Source organism: Bos taurus, chromosome 16 (assembly GCF_002263795.3).
Source record: "Bos taurus isolate L1 Dominette 01449 registration number 42190680 breed Hereford chromosome 16, ARS-UCD2.0, whole genome shotgun sequence".
NCBI classification, from domain to species: domain Eukaryota; kingdom Metazoa; phylum Chordata; class Mammalia; order Artiodactyla; family Bovidae; genus Bos; species Bos taurus.
Window position 1 is genome coordinate 5,641,307 of NC_037343.1, and position 21,772 is coordinate 5,663,078.

The following is a 21,772-nucleotide window of genomic DNA, read 5'->3' on the forward strand; positions in this document are numbered from 1 at the left end:
AAAGGACAGAAATGGTATGGACCTAACAGAAGCAGAAGATATTAAGAAGAGATGGCAAGAATACACAGAAGAACTGTACAAAAAAGTTCCTCACGACCCAGATAATCACGATGGTGTGATCACTGACCTAGAGCCAGACATCCTGGAATGTGAAGTCAAGTGGGCCTTAGAAAGCATCACTACGAACAAAGCTAGTGGAGGTGATAGAATTCCAGTTGAGCTATTCCAAACCCTGAAAGATGATGTTGTGAAAGTGCTGCACTCAATATGCCTGCGAATTTGGAAAATTCAGCAGTTGCCACAGGACTGGAAAAGGTCAGTTTTCATTCCAATCCCAAAGAAAGGCAATGCCAAAGAATGCTCAAACTACCGCACAATTGCACTCATCTCACACGCAGTAAAATAATGCTCAAAATTCTCCAAGCTAGGCTTCAGCAATATGTGAACCATGAATTTCCTGATGTTCAAGCTGGTTTTAGAAAAGGCAGAGGAACCAGAGATCAAATTGCCAACATCTGCTGGATCATGGAAAAAGCAAGAGAGTTCCAGAAAAATATCTATTCTGCTTTATTGACTATGCCAAAGCCTTTGACTATGTTGATCACAATAAACTGTGGAAAATTTTGAAAAAGATGGGAAAAGCAGACCACCTGAACTGCCTCTTGAGAAATTTGTATGCAGGTCAGGAAGCAACAGTTAGAACTGGACCTGGAACAACAGATGGTTCCAAATAGGAAAAGGAGTATGTCAGGGCTGTATATTGTCACCCTGTTATTTAACTTCTATGCAGAGTACATCATGAGAAATGCTGGACTGGAAGAAACAAGCTGGAATCAAGATTGCCGGGAGAAATATCAAGAACCTCAGATATGCAGATGACACCACCCTTATGGCAGAAAGTGAAGAGGAACTCAAAAGCCTCTTGATGAAAGTGAAAGTGGAGAGTGAAAAAGTTGGCTTAAAGCTCAACATTCAGAAAACAAAGATCATAGCATACAGTCTCATCACTTCATGGGAAATAGATGGGGAAACAGTGGAAACAGCGTCAGACTTTATTTTTCTGGGCTCCAAAATCACTGAAAATGGTGATTGCAGCCATGAAATTAAAAGACACTTACTCCTTAGAAGGAAAGTTATGACCAACCTAGATAGCATATTCAAAAGCAGAGATCTTTGCAAACAAAGGTTCGTCTAGTCAAGGCTATGGTTTTTCCTGTGGTCATCTATGGATGTGAGAGTTGGACTGTGAAGAAAGCCGAGCACTGAAGAATTGATGCTTTTGAACTGTGGTTTTGGAGAAGACTCTTGAGAGTCCCTTGGACTGCAAGGATATCCAAGCAGTCCATTCTGAAGGAGATCAGCCCTAGGATTTCTTTGGAAGGAATGTTGCTAAAGCTGAAACTCCAGTACTTTGGCCACCTCATGTGAAGAGTTGACTTATTGGAAAAGACTCATGCTGGGAGGGATTGGGGGCAAGAGGAAAAGGGGACAACAGAGGATGCGATGGCTGGATGGCATCACTGACTCCATGGATGTGAGTCTGAGTGAACTCTGGGAGTTGGTGATGGACAGGGAGGCCTGGCGTGCTGCGATTCATGGGGTCGCAAAGAGTCAGACACAACTGAGGGACTGATCTGATCTGATCTGATCTGATGTATTTGGAAATAAAGGATCAAATCTCATGACTTTGATGACAATTGATTAGTTTAATGAATGGTAATGAAAATAGATTTTGTTTTGCCTAGTGTCCTCACCTGCACACTGAGGTGGAGAGCTCCACTTTCCCATGTGGCATATTATCACATCATTTTCAGATATCTCGAAGCCTTCTTCACAAGCATAACTTAACTTCGTGCCATGTGCATACAGCCTTTGTTCATGTATTTCTCTCCTTTCTTCTGCACAGCTAGATGAGTTAATGGTTCCATGGTCTATTTGAGGTGGTTGAGAACATCCAATTTTTCTATATGAAGTACAGAGGTCAAAGAGTAAAGTACAAATATAATCTTTAAATTAAAAATATTAATACAATCAAATATTACTTTGGATTTTAAAATAAAAATTGAAGAAAAATAATACTTGGAACAAGTTAAAGGTTTTTAAAACTCAAAAATATTAGAAATGTGCAAGCTATTTGTCTCCATAAACACTATGCTGCTACTACTTGTTCAGTATGCCCCTTCATCCTTTTTGAAATGAATTTCTTATTGAAATGTTGGATGTATAACAGTATGTTAGCTTCAAATGGGCTACAAAATGATTTTACTTTTACATACATTATACAATGACTGCCAGTATGTCTAGTAGCAATCTGTCCGTATCAAATTTATTACAATATTATTGACCATATTCTGTATGCTGTATATTACATCCCCCTGGCTTCTTTATTACTTAACTGGAGTTTTTACTTCTAAATCCCCTGTATCTACCTTGCCAACCCCCTCCTCTTTTCTTGCAACAACTCAATTTTTTGTATCCATATGAGCCTGTTTTCCTTTGGTTTTGTTTTATTTTTAGATCCCATAAATAAGTGAAATCATGTGGCATTCGTCTTTTTCTATCTTACCTACTTCACTTAAAATAATACATCCTAGACACATCCACCAGAGAAGGCAATGGCACCCCATTCCAGTACTCTTGCCTGGAAAATCCCATGGACAGAAGAGCCTGGTGGGCTGTGGTCCATGGGGTCATGAAGAGTCTGACACGACTGAGCAACTTCCCTTTCACTTTTCACTTTCATGCATTGGAGAAGGAAATGGCAACCCACTCCAGTGTTCTTGCCTGGAGAATCCTAGGGACGGGGGATCCTGATGAGATGCCGTCTATGGGGTCGCACAGAGTCGGACACGACTGAAGCAACTTAGTAGTAGCAGACACATCCATGTTGTTGAAAATGGAAATGTTTCATATTTTATGGCTTGGTTATAGTTCATATTGCATGTATATATATAAAACATCTTCTTTATCTACCTATCAGTGGACTTTCTAGGTTGCTTCCAAATCCTGGTTATTGTATGCAATGGTGCAATGAACATTGGAGTATGTGTATCTTTTTAGATTAGTGTTTTTGGTTCCTTTGAATAAATACCCAGTAGTAGAATTGCTGGATCATACGGTAGTTCTATTTTTATTTTTTAAAGGAAACTCTATCCTCTTTTCCATAGCAACTCTGCCTGTTTACAACCCTACCAACAGTGCACAAATATTCTCTTTTCTTCACATCTTTGACAACACTTGATATCGTCCTTTTCATGGTAGCCATTATGACAGGTGTGAAAGGACATCACACTATGGTTGCAATATGGTTTTCCTGGATACAGTAGTCTTGGCTGCAAGTTTTTTTTTTACTTTCATCTCTTTGAATATGTTGTGCCAGTCCCTTGTGACCAAAAAAAAAGATTCTTCAGAAGCTGCTATACTTGTAAGGGTCTCCTTGTAGGTAACTACTGCCTTTTCTCTTGAAGGAGAAGAGGGCGACAGAGGATGAGATGGTTGGATGGCATCACCAATTCAATGGACATGAACTTCGGCAAACTCTGGGAGATGGTGAGAGACAGGGAAGCCTGGCCTGTTGCAGTCCATGGGGTCACAAATTGTTGTACATGACTTGGCAACAGAACAACAACCTTTAAAATATTAATTAATTTATTTTAATTGGAGGCTAACTACTTTACAATATATATATATATTTTTTTTTGCCATACATTACATGAGTCAGCCATGGGTATAGCCCAATCCTGAACCCCACTTCCACCTCCCTCCTTATTCCACCCCTCTGGGTTGTCCCAGTGCACCAGCTTTGAGTGCCCTGTTTCATGCATCGAACTTAGGGGTGATCTATTTCACATATGGTAATATACATGTTTCAATGCTATTCTCTCAAATCATCCCCACCTCGCCTTCTCCCACAGAGTCCAAAAGTCTGTTCTTTATATCTGTGTCTCTTTTGCTGTCTCACATATAGGGTCGTGGTGACCATCTTTCTAAATTCCATATGTATTTATTAATATACTGTATTGGTGTTTTTCTTTCTGACTTACGTCACTGTGTAATAGGTTCCAGTTTCATCCACCTCATTAGAACTGATTCAAATGTTTTCTTTTTAATACCTGTCTAATATTCCTTTGTGTATACGTACCACAGCTTTCCTATCCTTTTTTTTTTTCTTCTGTCAATGGGCATCTAGGTTGCTTTCATGTCCTAGCTATTGTAAACAGTGCTATGATGAACATTGTGGTATATGTGTCTCTTTCAATTCTGGTTTCCTCAGTGTGTATGCCTAGCAGTGGGATTGCTGGCATTCCATTGTCATATGGCAGATCTATTTTCAGTTTTTTAAGAAATCTCCACACTGTTCTCCATAGTGGCTGTACTAGTTTGCATTTCAACCAACAGTGTAAGAGGGTTCACTTTTCTCTGCACCCTCTTCAACATTTATTGTTTGTAGACTTTTGATAACAGTCATTTTGACCAGCATGAGATGGTACCTCACTGTGGTTTTGATTTGCAACTCTCTGATAATGAGTAATGTTGAGCATTTTTTCATGTGCTTATTAGCTATATGAATCATTTCTTTGAAAAAATGTCTGTTTATTTTTTGGCCTATTTTTGGATTGGGTCATTTATTTTTCTGGTATTGAGCTGTATGAGTTGTTTGTATATTTTTGAGATTAGTTCTTTGTCAGTTGCTTCATTTGCTATTATTTACTCATACTCTGAAGGCTGTCTTTTCATCTTTATTACAGTTTCCTTCGATGCACAAAAGCTTTTAAGTTTAATTAGGTCCATTTGTTTATTTTTGCTTTTATTTCCATTACTACTGAAGATGGGTTATAGATAATCTGCTGTGATTTATGTCAGAGAGTGTATTGCATAAGTTTTCCTGTAGGAGTTTTATAGTTTCTGTTTTACATTTAGATCTTTAATCCATTTTGAATTTATTTTTGTGTATGGTTAGAAAGTGTTCTAGTTTCATTCTTTTACAAGTGGTTGACCAGTTTTCCCAGCACTACTTGTTAAAGCAATTGTCTTTTATCCATTGTATATTTTTGTCTCCTTTGTCAAAGATAAGGTGTCCATATGTGCGTGGATTTATCTCTGGGCTTTCTATTTTATTTCATTGATCTATATTTCTGGCTTGTGCCAGTACCATACCGTATTGATGACTGTAGCTTTGTAGTGTAGTCTGAAGTCAGTCGTGCTGATTCCTCCAGTTCCATTCTTCTTTCTTAAGATTGCTTTGGTTATTCGAGATTCTTTTGTATTTCCATACAAGTTGTTAAATTATTTGTTCTACTTCTGTGAAAATTGATAGGGATTATATTGAATCTATAGATTGCTTTGGGTAGTATACTCATTTTCACTGTGCTGATTTTTCTGATCCATGAACACAGTGTATTTCTCCATCAATTTGTGTCATCTTTGATATCTTTCATCAGTGTTTTATAGCTTTCTATATATAAGTATTTTGTTTCTTTAGGTAGACTTACTCTTAAGTATTTTATTCTTTTCATCGCAATGGTGAATGGGATTGTTTCCTTAATTTCTCTTTCTGTTTTCTCATTGTTAATGTATAGGAATGCAAGGGATATCTGTGTATTAATTTTATATCCTGCAACTTTACTGTATTAATTTCTTAGCCCCAATAATTTTCTGGTGGTGTCTTTAGGGTTTACTATGTAGAGAATCATGTCATCTGCAAACGGTGAGAGATTAACTTCTTCTTTTCCAATCTGGATTCCTTTTATTTCCATTTCTACTGTGATTGCTGTCACTAAAACTTTCAAAACTATGTTGAATAGTAGTGGTGAGAGTGGGCACCCTTGTCTTGTTCCTGATCTTATGGGGAATGCTTTCAGTTTTTTGCCATTGAAGATAATGTTTGCTGTGGGCTTATCATATATGGCTTTTATTATGTTGAGGTATGTTCCTTTTAGGCCTGCTTTCTGGAGAGTTTTTGTCATAAATGGATTTTGAATTTTTTTCAAGGCTTTATTTACATATATTGAGATAATCATATGGTTTTTATATTTTAATTTGTTAATGTGGTGTATCACATTGACTGATTTACAAATATTGAAGAAACCTTGCAACCCTGGAATAAAACCCACTTGGTCATGATGTATGATTTTTCTAATATGTTGCAGGATTCTGTTTACTAGAATTTTGTTGAAGAATTTAGCATCTATATTCATCAGCAATATTGGCCTGTAGTTTTCTTTCTTTGTGACATCGTTGTCTAGTTTTGGAATTAGGATGATGGTGACCTCACAGAATGAATTTTGGAGTATATCTTCCTCTGCAATTTTCTGAAGAATTTGAGTAGGATCAGTTCAGTTCAGTTGAGTCACTCAGTCGTGTTCGACTCTTTGTGTCCCCATGAATTGCAGCACACCAGGCCTCCCTATTCATCACCAATTCCCAGAATACACCCAAACTCATGTCCATGAAGTCGGTGATGCCATCCAGCCATCTCATCCTCTGTCGTCCCTTTCTCCTCCTGCCCCCAATCCTTCCCAGCACAAGAGTTTCAGCTTTAGCACCATTCCTTCCAAAGAACACCCAGGACTGATCTCCTTTGGAATGGACTTGTTGGAGATCCTTGCAGTTCAATGGACTCTCAAGAGTCTTCTCCAAAACCACAGTTCAAAAGCATCAATTCTTCAGCACTCAGCTTTCTTCACAGTCCAACTTTCACATCCATACATGACCACTGGAAAAACCATAGCCTTGACTAGACGAACCTTTGTTGGCAAAGTAATGTCTCTGCTTTTGAATATGCTATCTAGGTCATAACTTTCCTTCCAAGGAGTAAATGTCTTTTAATTTCATGGCTGCAATCACCATCTGCAGTGATTTTGGAGCCCCCCCAAAATAAAGTCTGACACTGTTTCCACTGTTTCCCCATCTATTTCCCATGAAGTGATGGGACCAGATGCCATGATCTTAGTTTTTGGAATGTTGAGCTTTAAGCCAACTTTTTCACTCTCCTCTTTCACTTTCATCAAGAGGATTTTTAGTTCCTCTTCACTTTCTGCCAAAAGGGTGGTATCATCTGCATATCTGAAGTTATTGATATTTCTCCAGGCAATCTTTATTCCAGCTTGCACTTCTTCCAGCCCAGCGTTTATCATGATGTACTCTGCATAAAAGTTAAATAAGCAGAGTGACAGTATACAGCCTTGACATACTCCTTTTCCTATTTGGAAACTATCTGTTGTTCTATGTCCAGTTCTAACTGTTGCTTCCTGACCTGCATACAGATTTCTCAAGAGGCAGATCATGTGGTCTGGTATTCCCATCTCTTTCAGAATTTTCCACAGTTTATTGTGATCCACACAGTCAAAGACTTTGGCATAGTCAATAAAGCAGAAATAGATGTTTTTCTGGAACTCTCTTGCTTTTTCAGTGATCCAGCGGGTGTTGGCCATTTGATCTCTGGTTCCTCTGCTTTTTCTAATACCAGCGTAAACATCTGGAAGTTCACGGTTCCTGTATTGCTGAAGCCTGGCTTGGAGAATTTTGAGCATTACTTTACTAGTGTGTGAGATGAGTGCAACTGTGTGGTATTCACTTTCACTTTCACTTTCTTTGGGCTTGGAATGAAAACTGACCTTTTCCAGTCCTGTGGCCACAGCTGAATTTTCTAAATTTGCTGGCACATTGAGTGCCACCCTTTCACAGTATCATCTTTCAGGATTTGAAATGGCTCAACTGGAATTCCATCACCTCCACTAGCTTTGTTCGTAGTGATGCTTTCTAAGGACCACTTGACTTCACATTCCAGGATGTCTGGCTCTAGGTCAGTGATCACACCATCATGATTATCTGGGTCGTGAAGATCTTTTTTGTACAGTTCTTCTGTGTATTCTTGCCATCTCTTCTTAATATCTTCTGCTTCTGTTAGGTCCATACCATTTCTGTCCTTTATCGAGCTCATCTTTGCATGAAATGTTCCTCTGGTATCTCTAATTTTCTTGAAGAGATCTCTAGTCTTTCCCATTCTGTTGTTTTCCTCTATTTCTTTGTATTGATTGCTGAGGAAGGCTTTCTTATCTCTTCTTGCTATTCTTCGGAACTTTGCATTCAGATGTTTATATCTTTCCTTTTCTCCTTTGCTTTTGGCTTCTCTTCTTTTCACAGCTATTTATAAGGCCTCCCCAGACAGCCATTTTGCTTTTTTGCATTTCTTTTCTATGGGAATGGTCTTGATCCCTGTCTCCTGTACAATGTCACAAACCTCATTCCATTGTTCACCAGGCACGCTATCTATCAGATCTAGGCCCTTAAATCTATTTCTCACTTCCACTGTATAATCATAAGGGATATGATTTACATCATACCTGAATAGTCTAGTGGTTTTCCCTACTTTCTTCAATTTAAGTCTGAATTTGGCAATAAGGAGTTCATGGTCTGAGCCATAATCATCTCCTGGTCTTGTTTTTGCTGAATGTATTATAGAGCTTCTCCATCTTTGGCTTTGAGAATATGGTCAATCTGATTTCGGTGTTGACCATCTGGTGATGTCCATGCGTAAAGTCTTCTCTTGTGTTGTTGGAAGAGGGTGTTTGTTATGACCAGTGCATTTTCTTGGCAAAACTCTATTAGTCTTTGCCCTGCTTCATTCCGTATTCCAAGGCCAAATTTGCCTGTTACTCCAGGTGTTTCTTGACTTCCTACTTTTGCATTCCAGTCCCCTATAATGAAAAGGACATCTTTTTTGGGTGTTAGTTCTAAAAGGTCTTGTAGGTCTTCATAGAACCGTTCAATTTCAGCTTCTTCAGGGTTACTGGTTAGGTATAGACTTGAATTACTGTGATATTGAATGGTTTGCCTTGGAAACGAACAGAGATCATTCTGTCGTTTTTGAGATTGCATCCAAGTACTGCATTTTGGACTCTTTTGTTGACCATGATGGCCACTCCATTTCTTCTGAGGGATTCCTGCCCGCAGTAGTAGATATAATGGTCATCTGAGTTAAATTAACCCATTCCAGTTCGTTTCAGTTCGCTGATTCCTAGAATGTCGACATTCACTCTTGCCATCTCTTGTTTGACCACTCCCAATTTGCCTTGATTCATGCACCTGACATTCCATGTTCCTATGCAATATTGCTCTTTACAACATCGGATCTTGCTTCTATCACCAGTCACATCCACAGTTGGGTATTGTTTTTGCTTTGGCTCCATCCATTCATTCTTTCTGGAGTTATTTACTTAGCAATTAAACCACCACCATACCCAGTAATACAGCCCTTTGTGAAGATTGCACATATTAAGTATACAATATCTTGAAATATAGTATAGATTGTTATTAAAACTTAGTTTTTCTTAATTTTATATCTTCTTAGGCAATTATCTTACTACTAAACATTACTGGGGATACAAACTTCAAGGGAAGCTAGAAACGTTATCCTTACTAGCAAGTCATATCTCCAGATACAAACTGTGGTTTCCTAACACTAAAATAAAGAAGAATATAGTGGAGAATGGATTAGGAAATCACACACAAAATTCTACAAATGACTTCATTAGAAAATGAACTCTATATTTTAAATCAGGTTTAGGTTCATAGCAAATGTGAGTGGAAAATACAGAGTTCCCAAACTCCCCACCACACACACACACACACACACACACACACACACACACACACACACAGTTTGAGATTTATTTTAAGGATCTGGCTCATGTGATTGTGAAGACTGGTAGGTCTAAAACCTGAAGTGTAGGTGGCAGCCTGGAAAATTCAGGAAGGGTGTGTGTTGCAGTTTTTCCTTTGGAAGCTTTGAGAGGCAGAGTTCCTTTTTCCTGGAAGGAGCTCAATATTTTATTTTAAAACTTCCATCAGAATGGATAAAATATACCCATGTTATGAAAGGTAATTTACTTTATTCAAAGTTTGTGATTAAATGTTAATTGGAAATGGCAACCCACTCCAGTGTTCTTGCCTGGAGAATCCCAGGGACGGGGGAGCCTGGTGGGCTGCTGTCTCTGGGGTCACACAGAGTCTGACATGACTGAAGCAACTTAGCAGCAGCAACAGCAGCAGCATATCTTTAAGATGCCTTCAGAGAAACAGCCAAACTGGTTTGACCAAGCTACTGAGTACTATAACCCGGCCAAGTTGATACAAAATTAACCACCGTACAAAATATCCAAGGTGAACTTGGATATTTAGTTCAGGAGACTGCCAACCCAATTATGGAAGATTCATCTAATTTCTTCTTGCCGCTTGCATAAAATACCTGAGGTGAGTTGTAAACGGAAGAATGAATCATCAATCATTAAGTAGTCAGTGGGATATACTTTGAAATTTCTCAGTGGAGCTAGTGGCAAAGAACCTGCATGACAATGCAGGAAACTTAAAAGATGGGCATTTGATTCCTGGTTTGAGAAAATTCTCTGGGGAAGGAAATCACAACCCACTCTAGTATTGTTGCTCAGAGAATCCATTGGACAGAGGACCCGGTTAGACTATAGTCCCTGGGGTCGCAGAGAGTCGGACAGGACTGAAGCGACTTAGCACAGCACAGCAAAAGACTGAAATAGACATGCTGCTATCCAGGGATGATCTGTGTTTTATCCACATGGCTGAGAACTTATATATATTAAAGCACAAGAGACTGACAAGGTTTTTGAGAACTTTATACTAGCAGAAATGCGTTCAGCATGGGCGGAAAAGGACAGGCATCATACACATAAAGGAGGAATGTGTCCAGAGATAAAGCTCTGATAACAGGGCTTCTTTCAGCTGAGAAAGTAGGCTCACTTCTCTGGTGGGTTGAAAAGTTGTGGATGTCCCCAATAGGCTTTTTTTTTTTTCTCATACAGAAATGTTCTCTAAGTTGGCATCTAATGAGATTTCTCCTCATGGGCTTTGAGTTTAAGACTTGAGACTCATTTTTCTTTCTCTTTCTCCATTTTTGAATGGTAATGTCTATTCTATGTATGTATTAACATTGTACTTTGGAAGCACATTCCGTGTTTTCTGGTTCATAGGGTCACACGTGAATAGGAATTTTGCCTAAGGATGGACAAGAAACTGCATCTCATCCATAACTTATTTACAAGACATTTAATAAAATTTGGGCCTTAGAGTGGATGCTGAAAAGGGTGAAACTTTGGGAGATGTTGGGATTGGTGAATATATTTGACACTTGGGAAACACAGGAAGCTGAGAGGCTGCAATGTGCACTGTTATGTGTCAAACAGTGTCCTCAAAAGAGTTTTTAGAATCCATGCAGCCAAGACCTAAAAGTCTTACTTTATTTGGAATTAGGTATCTAACAGATGTAATCAGGTTAAGATGTGATCGTTTTGGTGGGCTTCAATGAAATATTATTGATGTCTTTTAAGAAGAAGAAAATACAAGTAAAGACAAAGACACTTAGAGAAAATATTCTATGGCCAGAGAAGCAGTAGTTAGACTAATGCAGCTGCAAGCCAAAAACCAGCGAGGACTGATGGCCACTCCCAGAAGCTACAAAGAAGCAAAAAATATTGTACTCATTCTCAGAGAGAACATGGAATAAAGAAGAACAAATCGAAGCAAAAGGAAGTAAGTGCTATTGTCAGTGTTCCAGGGGCCCCAATCCCATGTATAAGTGTTCCATGCCAAAGACCTCCTCTAATCCTAATCACCATCCAAAGGTTCTACCTAAATTCTGTCACTTTAGAAAGTTTGATTTCAAAATGCAGATTCTGGAGGACTCACTCCATCTTCTTTCCAAAGTTAATAGCTCTTCAAAAAAAAGTTAACTGCAGTTCTCTATATGTGTATTGATATATTTACTGTGCTGTTGTGTGTTACCTGAATTCAGGCCATGAATTGGTTACATTTATACTTAATGAAGATTTCAAATGTATATTTGAAGATTATACATTTGAAGATTTCAAATGTGATATACTAATATTGGAAACTGAAGAATAAGTCTCAATAGTTTTACTTCTAGTACTGAAGCATATGATTCACAGAGTTGGCTGATAAGAACAAAGGTCTATCCACCCATCAGTTGACTGACACTTAGATTATTCCCAGGTTGTGGCTGTTCTTTTCAGAAAAGACAAAACTACAGTCACAGAAGCCAGATTAATGGTTCTCAGAGGTTAGGGTTTGATGAAGAGGATTGCCTGCAGAAGATTCTTCAGGGTTATTGAACAGATGGTGCTAGTGGTACAGAACCTGCCGGCCAATGCAGGAGATATAAGAACATAGCTTTGATCTCTGGGTGGGGAAGATCACCCGGAGAAGGGAATGGCAACCCACTGCAGCATTCTTGCCTGGAGAGTCCCATCGACCCAGGAGCCTGGCAGCCTACAGTCCATAGGGTCGCACAGAGGCAGACACGGCTGAATGCACAGCAGTCTATATTTTGACTAGATGACTCTTATGCAACTGTATACATTGGTCAAAATTTCTTGAACTTTGTGCTTAAAGAGTGTGAGCTTATTGTATGTAAGTACCTGAGTAAAATCAGATTTTATTTTTCAGATGTCAAAAATACACTTCTTTGTTTTATTACTTCCATTTAACTTAAAATAATATGTAACGTAAAAGTAATCTATTTTTACGGGAATAACTGTAAATACCAAATATCAACATTTAAAAATGAACAAAGCGTTTTTCTGTTAACCGTGAGTACTAAACTTTTTATACAAATTTGCTATCAACCCCTTGAATATTGCATTTTGAGTTTTGTTTTTTAATTTCATGTTTGTGAAATACTCCATTAAAATAATTATTTTTAAAGTGATTCTGAAAGAATTTTATTTTATTCTATATATTTTCATAATTAACAAAAGATCTTAGACTTAATTATTCTTGATGGATTTAAAAGATTGATGTCTCATAAGACTTTAGTGTAAACCTAAATTTCCTTCTTGATATTAGACTTGGGCTGTATAATTTATCATTTGCATCTTAGCATGAGGATAAGGCCACTTCTCCGCAAGAGAATTGACTGTGTAATATTTGCTCATAATTCTTTAATTAAAAAAAATGATGTCTGACATATACAGACTACTATATATAAAATAGATGATTAATAAGGACGTATCATATAAGACAGGGAACTCTACTCCATACTCTGTTACAACCTATATGGGAAAAAAAAAACTAGAAAAAGTGAATATCTTTAACTGATTCACTTTGCAATGCATCTGATATATTGCACATTATATATCAACTATGCTGCTATAAAATTTGTTTTAAAATATAAAATAAGTCTGAGATTTGTTCAAGATTCTCATATTTGCATGTAATGATCCACATATAATATGTATTGTCTCATTTTTAGCTTAGAAAATCATAACTTTTCACTGAAACTGAAAAATTGATTTGGTTCTTGCTGTCCAGGTTACTTCCTTAGACTCAGTCTTCATTATTTTTTCCACATTTGCACCTTGTATGTAATCTTTTTTCCCCTGGTGTTTTACACTGCAGACTTACAAAATATGTCTAGATTTTCCTCTCTAGTACTTATTTATGGTGCCAGACCATAGTCTATTCTCTAGTACCTCAAGTGATGGTGCTTTCACTTAACTTCATCTCCTAGAGGTACATATTTATAAATACATATTTTCTCACTCTGTGTTTTCCAAAAATATTAGATGTCTTAGTACAATTGAGAAAAGACTAAAAGAAACTGTAATAAATTGTATTTATAACTGGCCTTCTGAAATACTGGGGCATTTGTAAAACAATTCCACTGTTTTACCTCCCAGCCCTGCACACCAGATTCATGCAAAATAAGTTAGACTTCACAGCTCTTTTTAGACTTCCTTAAAAACAAACCTTCAAATATGCTTAGTCGAAGCCCATCACAGCTTGGAAATTAATACTCCTTACTCAGTATAAGCATATAAATTTGGATGACTATGAACAAGTTTAAATCTCCTATTCCCTAGCTTACCTTCAATAACCAGGATTACACTGATAAAAGATATGATGCTTTTCTTATCTTTATAGAAGATTTAACCAAAACCACTAATTATGTGTGTGTGTGTGTGTGTGTGTGTGTGTGTGTGTGTTTTACACAAGGGGCTAAATAACTATAAAAAAGAATGAATTTTTGCCATTTTATACAACATGATTGGACTTGGAAGGTATTATTCTTTGTGAAATTTGTCATACAGAAAAATACAAGTACCATATGATATCACTTAGATGTGGAATTAAAAAAAAATTAATTGAAAGAGACACGTGAACCTCAATGTTCATCACAGCACTGTTTATAATAGCCAGACATGGAAGCAACCTATATGCCCATCAGCAGATGAATGGATAAGAAAGCTGTTGTACATATACACAATGGAGTATTACTCAGCCATTAAAAATAATACATTTGAATCAGTTCTAGTGAGGTGGATGAAACTGGAGCTGATTATACAGAGTGAAGTAAGCCAGAAAGAAAAACACCAATAGAGTATATTAATGCATATATATGGAATTTAGAAAGATGGTAACAATAACCCTGTGTATGAGACAGCAAAAGAGACACTGATGTATAGAACAGTCTTTTGGACTCTGTGGAAGAGGTAGAGGGTGGGATGATTTGGAAGAATGGCATTGAAACATGTATAATACCATATATGAAATGAACCACCAGTCCAGGTTCAATGCAGGATACAGGATGCTTGAGGCTGGTGTACTGGAATGACCCAGAGGGATGGGATGGGGAGGGAGGTGGGAGGGGGGTTCAGGATGGGGAACACATGTACACCTGTGACGGATTCATGTTGATGTATGGCAAAACCAATACAATGTTGTAAAGTAATTAGCCTCCAATTAAAATAAATACATTTATATTTTTAAAAAATTAAAAAAAAAAGAATGAATATAACAAAACAGCAACAGACTCACAGATACAGATAATGAGCAAGTGGTTGCCAGTGGGGAAAAGGAAGCAGGGAAGGACAATAGGTGTATTTGATTAAGAGGTATTATGTATAAAATAAAGAATCTCCAAGGACATACCATACAACACAGGAAGCATAATCAACATTTTACAATAACTCTAAATACAGTATAATCTTTAAAAATTGTGGATCTCTGTGTTATACAACTGAAACTTGTAAATCAACTATATGTCAACTCCAAATTATTTAAAAACAAATTATTTTAAAGATTTGCTAAAACTTTTTAGGTGAAAGTTAATTATGAACAGAGTCTGTAAATTAACACTCATCTTTACAAAGAATGACAATAAATGCAGAAAAAATGATAGAACTGATCTTTAAAAATCACCATTTTCTAGACAACGGTGAAATAACTGTTTGCAGCCTTGGGTCACAAATAGATTCTACAACGATTAGTTGAAAAATTTGGAGAAATAATATCTACAAAAATGTTAATATTTACAGCAAAGATAACTTGTCAACTGTAACAATTTCATTTAAGGGTGAGAAAACCAGCAATTTGTTTTCAGCAATTCAATTGTTACTAGCAATTCAGATTTAAATCAATTAGCACCAATGGTGATGGCCATGCTTCTTAGACTAAGAAGGTCACTTAACTTGATGCAGTACAAAGTAAGATATCACCTTAAATATTGTAGCTTGATTGTTTGAATCTATTTTAATAATAACATTTTTATGATATTTAGAAATTTAAAATGTTTATAGTTAACTGATTTAAGCTTAATATGCTGTTTAAAATGTGTGAACATAAAAATCACCTTTCAGACTGCTGGTGAATGTTTCTAAAATGCTCTGTACCAGCAAAATCAGGAAAATGTTACTAGACCTGGAATTCATTACCAAATTGGTCTCTAAAGCTCCTATTGTGTCACTTTGCGTGTTTATTTTAGAAAATATTTTGAGGTTCAAAGTTGATATAAACTGAAGACAGAAAAATTCAGGATTTCATGTAAATAAAAAGAAGTGAAACACCTTTTACACTGTTGAATCTGTGAATTCAACTCTAGCTATACTAAATAGTTTCTTATATTTCTTGCCAATATTTTTCTATAAAACGTTATTCAGTGTTTAAAGCAGAGTGTCTTTGTGTGTGTGTATATATTTAATGTTGAAGTTTTAATCATATATGCCGTGTTATTGTAGTTACACAATATGATTCTTATTGTTCATTATTTGAATTATGTGTACTTTGACAAGCATATTGTAAAATATTATGAGATCCACCACTCCAGCCTAAAGGAAATCAGTCCTGAATGTTCGTTGGGAGGACTGATGCTGAAGCTGAAACTCCAATATATTGGCCACCTGATGTGAAGAGCTGACTCTTTTGAAAAGACCCTGATGCAGGGTAAGATTGAAGGAGGGAGGAGAAGGGGATGACAGAGGATGAGATGGTTGGATGGCATCACTGACTCAATGGACATGAGTTTGAGTTAGCTCCGGGAGTTGGAGCATGGACAGGGAGGCCTGGAGTGCTGCAGTGCATGGGGTCGCAAAGAGTCGGACACGACTGTGTGACTGAAGTGAACTGAAAATATTATGTATTTCATCATTTTTGGTGTATTCATCTATTGATAGATGAGCAAAAGTAAGATAAACTACATACATTTAATTCCTGACATAAGTATGACATAGTTTGCTTTTATAGGTTTATTAAATGATATTATCAATATTTTGAATGTTTTCCATTTCTTTCCACACTTTTATCCTATGTCTTCTAAAACAGAGTTTCAGAAACCCTCAGAAGTAATGGAGAAAGCTTTAAGAAAGTTAGGAAACTGATGGATAGAAGGAGGCATGAAAGTGATTGAATCTAATTTCTTGCTGTAAATGTTTCATGAACAGGACACATAACATTTTGATTTGCCAAGTTTAATGAGGTACTTTTAAGAAGTGATTCATTGGACCCATCTCTCAATTACATTGTCCCCATAATATTTAACACAATCTGATTTATGATTCAAGAGGTGTTAAAAAATACTTGATAAAAGAAACAGAATTGAATTAATAAGGAAAAATCTGAATACATGTACATATTTCAGTTTTATAACTGCATTTAGTCAAGGATTTATCCACATTGAGGATACACCACCTTTCCTTCCCGACAAGTTGTTCGAAATGTATGTTTTGGTGTCAGTTGACGATAACCATATTGACACATAAATTCAATAGTATCCTCTGTTTTAGAGTAAAGTTTTTTATCGTATTTCCATCTTAACTCTATGTGATGTTTTCTCATTGTTTCTTCTGAAATTAGACATGCCTCTAAAATTAAAGAAAATAAACACAAACCTTTGAGTAATATGCAAATACACAGATTTTCAGGGTTTCAAGAACTTTGGTCCAAAAATTCTTCCTCAAACCTTTTCCAAACCAATACACTGAAAATGTATAATGTAAGTTTCATCATATTTAAAAAGTTAATGTTATAAGAATGAGATACTTTGTTTAGTATAACCATTAAATGTTATAAGATTCATAATGTCAGTTATCATATGAAGAGCTTTCATAAAGGAGCCATTGCTGCTTGAACATGAAATTTTCTAACTATATTTCTATGTACAGATATTAATCTTTGGTATTCAAGCATTAACTGGTTGTTATTAATCCATAAAAACTCTATTATAAACAGTTAAACGTTATACTGTGTACAAGAATTATCCCAGGATCCGAGAAGTTTAAAGCATGTACCTAAGCATTTTGGTGGTTGTGACCACTTTCCATTCCGACATACTACTTTTCTGTTTCCCTGAAGTTCATAGTAGGCCTGACACCGGTACTCAACAATCATTCCTGGAGGATATACTGATTGCAGGAGTGAGGTAATTTCTCCATTGTCTATTGGTGGAGGAGGCCCACATTTTCCTTGAGAGACTAAAAAATAATAGCTTTTGCTTTATTCAAAGACAGCTCCTACAGTTTTAAACAAATAAAATAAAAATGCAACCAAATATGTCATATCAAAACTTAAGATTTCTGATGACAGAAATGATTTATAGAAAGAATTTTCATCAGAAATACACATTTTAAGGCCTTATTTTACCACCATGGAAGCACATATAGTACGTTAACAAATATGTCTGCTTTGCAGTGTCCTGATGTTCAAACTTTTTTTTTTTTTTTTCAGAGTATAAGCTGGAAAGATGGATAGCTAAAAAAAAAAAAAAAACAAACTACTGTGATATACAACATGTTGCAGTGTCTGTGAAAGAAATTTTGGCTTCCATTTTTGGACAAGATGAGGTAAAAAAATGTTTGCTTATAGCATCTGTTAGTATTCCTTCTGCCAAATGAAGGTCCTGAACATAATATAAAAACCAACACAGGAGACTGTGAAACAAGTAGTTAGTCAATCTGCTTAGGGGCCTTTGGATTCAAAGAGTTACACTGAAGAGAGTCCTTGGGGTTTTCATTTTGCCTTCTATGTACTGTGAATGGGCCACTGAGACAGCAACTCAGAAATAATACAAGTTCAGAAAGAAAAAAAGTCTCAGGAAGCAGTTGATCTTTTTAAGAAAAGGCCCAGAAAAGAGTAGCCTAGCAAGATAGTTTTCACAATATTGAATTAGTCTAGAAATACTACACGAAGTGTGCACACTAAGTTTTTGTGTGCACCAGGACCCAGAGACCCCACAGAGACTAAGCCAGAATTGTGTCTGAGTGTCTCCTGCAGAAGTATGGGTGAGCAGTGCACTGCTACAGGGGCAGGGGCTCTGGGTGCAGTAGACCTGGGTATTGCATTAGCCCTCTTGGAGGAGGCTGCAATTAACTCCACCACAGAGCCGCCAGAACCTAACCAGGACTGCAGAAACAGACCCTTAGAGGACATAAAAAAATCCTTGTGCACAAAAGAACCCAGGAGAAAGAGGCAGGGACTCTACAAGAGACTGACCTAGACTTGCCCGTCAGTGTTCAGGAGTCTTCAGCAGAGACATGGGTTAGAGGTGGCCTGCTGCAGGTTTGGGGGCATTGAGTGTGGCAGTGCATGCATAAGACCTTTTGAAGGAGGTCACCAGTATCTTCCTTATCTCCACCATTGTTTGGCCACAGATCAAAAAACAGGGAGGGAACACGACCCCATCCATCAACAGAAAATTGAACTAAAGATTTACTGAGCATGGCCCCTTCCATTAGACCAAGACCCAGTTTCACCCTGAGACAGTCTCTCTCATAAGGAAGCTTCCATAAACCTCTTATCCTCATCCATCAGAGGGAAGACAGAATGAAAACCACAGTCACAGAAAACTAACCAATCTGATCACATGGACAACAGCCTTGTAGAACTCCATGAAACTCTAAGCCATGCTGTATAGGGCCTTCAAGTTGGATGTGTCATGGCAGAGGATTCTCACAAAATGTGGGCCACTGGAGAAGGGAATGGCAAACCACTTCAGAATTCTTGCCTTGAGATCCCCATGAACAGCATGAAAAGGCAAAAAGATAGAACACTGAAAGATGAACTCCTCGGGTGCGGTGGTGCCCAAAATGCAGGAGATAAGTGGAGAAATAATTCCAGAAAGAATGAAGAGATGAAGAAAAAGCAAAAACAACATCCAATTGTGGATGTGACTGGTGATGGAAGTAAAGTCTAATGCTGTAAGGAGCACTATTGCATAGGGACCTGGAATGTTAGGTCCATGAATCAAGGTAAATTGGAAGTGGTCAAACAGGAGATGGCAAGAATGAACATTGGCATTTAAAAAATCAACAAACTAAAATGGACTTGAATGGGTGACTTTGACTCAGATGACTGGTATATCTACCAGTGATCTGGTAGAATCTGGTAGAATGTGAGCAAGAATCTCTAAGAAGAAATGGAGTATCCATGATAGTCAACAAAACAGTCTGAAATCAGTGCTTGCATGCAATCTCAAAAATGACAGAATGATTGCTGTTCATTTCCAAGCCAAACAATTAACAAGCACAGTAATCCAGGTCTATGCCCTGAACAGTAATGTTGAAGAAGCTGAAGTGGAATGGTTTTCTGAAGACATACAAGGACTTCTAGAACTAACAAGCAAAAAGATGTCATTTTCATTATATTGGACTGGAATGCAAAAGTGGGAGGTCAAGATATCTGGACTAACAGGCAATTTTGACGTTAAGAATACAAAATGAAGCAGGGAAAAGAGTAGGAGAGTTTTGCTAAGAGAACACACTGGTCATAGCAAACACCCTCTTCCAACAACACAAGTGAAAACTCTACACATGGACATCACCAAATATCCATGGAAAACTCTACACATGGACAATACCAAAATCAGATTGATTATATTCTTTGCAGCCAAAGGTGGAGAAGCTCTATACAGTCAGCAAAAACAAGACTGGGACCTGACTGTGGCTCAGATCATGAACTTCTTGTTGCCAAATTCATACTCAAATTGAAGAAAGATGTGAAAACCACTAGACATTCAGGCATGACCTAAATCAAATCCCTTACAATTAGAGTGGAAGAGACAAATAGATTCAAGGGATTTGATAAGACAGAATTCCTGAACAACAATGGACAGTTGCTCCTGACTTTGTACAGGAGGAAGGGATCAAAATCATCCCCCCAAAAAAGAAACGTAAAAAAGGCAAAATGGTTGCCTCAAGAGGCCTTACAAATAGCTGAGAAAAGAAGAGATGCTAAAGGCAAAGGAGAAAAGGAAAGATAAAATGATTTGAATGCAGTGTTCCAAAGAATAGCAAGGAGAGATAAGAAAGCCTTCCTCAGTGATCAGTGCAAAGAAATAGGGGAAAACAATAGAATGGGAAAGACTGGAGATCTCTTCAAGAAAATTACAGATACCAAGGGCATTTCATGCAACGATGGGCACTATAAAGGACAAAAATGGTATGGACCTAACAGAAGTAGAAGATATTAAGAAGAGGTGGCAAGAATACACAGAACTATATAAAAAAGATCTTCATGACCCAGATAACCACAAAGGTGTGATCACTCACCTAGAGCCAGACATCCTAAAATACAAAGTCAAGTAGGCCTTAAGAAGCATCACTGTGAACAAAGCTAGTGGATGTGATGGTATTCCAGTTGAGCTATTTCAAATCCTAAAGATGATGCTCTTTAAGTGCTGCACTCAATATGCCAGCAAATTCAGCAGTGAACAAAGGTCTGAAAAATGTCAATGTTCATTCCAATCCCAAAGAAAGGCAATCCCAAAGAATGTTCCAACTACCGTACAATTGCATTCATCTCACACACTAGTAAAGTAATGCTCAAACTTCTCCAAGCTAGGCTTCAACAGCACGTGACCCATGAAATTCTTGTGCTCAAACTGGATTCAGAAAAGGCAGAGAAACCAGAGATCAAATTGCAAACATCCGTTGGATCATCATAAAAGCAAGAGAGTTCCACAAAAAAATCCACTTCTGTTTTATTGACTACACCAAAATCTTTTGCTGTGTGGATCACAACAAACTGTGGAAATTAAATAGATGGTAACACCTGACCTGCCTCTTGAGAAATCTGTATGCATGTCAAGAAGCCACAGTTAGAATCAGACATGGAAGAAAAACTGGTTCCAAATCAGGAAAGGAGCACATCAAGTCTGTATACTGTCACCTGCTTACTTAACTTCTATGCAGAGTACATCATGCAAAATTCCAAGCTGGATGAAGCACAAGGTGGAATCAGTATTGTCAGGAGAAATATCAACAAGCTCAAATATGCAGATGACACCACCCTTATGGCAGAAAATGAAGAAGAACTAAAGAGCCTTTTAGTGAAAGTGAAAGAGGAGAGTGGAAAAGTTAGCTTAAAAATCAACATTCAGAGAACTAAGGTCATGGCATCTGGTCCCATCACTTCAGAGAAAACAGATGGTGAAGCAATGGAAACTGTGAGAGAC

At 37.3% G+C, this 21,772-nt stretch overlaps 1 protein-coding gene across 4 annotated transcripts in view; it reads right to left on the reverse strand.

The window, feature by feature from the left end:
- Nucleotides 1-1,866: 1,866 nt before the first annotated feature.
- Nucleotides 1,867-21,772, reverse strand: part of LOC100336868 (complement factor H) — an 80,724-nt gene continuing 60,818 nt past the window's right edge. For 2 of the 4 annotated variants that reach the window (XM_005216730.5, XM_015475029.3), the window contains 2 exons: nucleotides 17,613-17,795; nucleotides 16,778-17,186 (listed from right to left, as the gene is read on the reverse strand). In XM_005216730.5, the coding sequence (XP_005216787.2) occupies nucleotides 16,990-17,186; nucleotides 17,613-17,795 (380 nt within the window). In that variant the 3' untranslated portion in view covers nucleotides 16,778-16,989. Of the gene's footprint in view, nucleotides 1,964-14,218; nucleotides 17,187-17,612; nucleotides 17,796-21,772 lie in introns of those variants that run through there. The other 2 variants (XM_059875649.1, XM_002693875.7) reach the window with 2 other exon arrangements.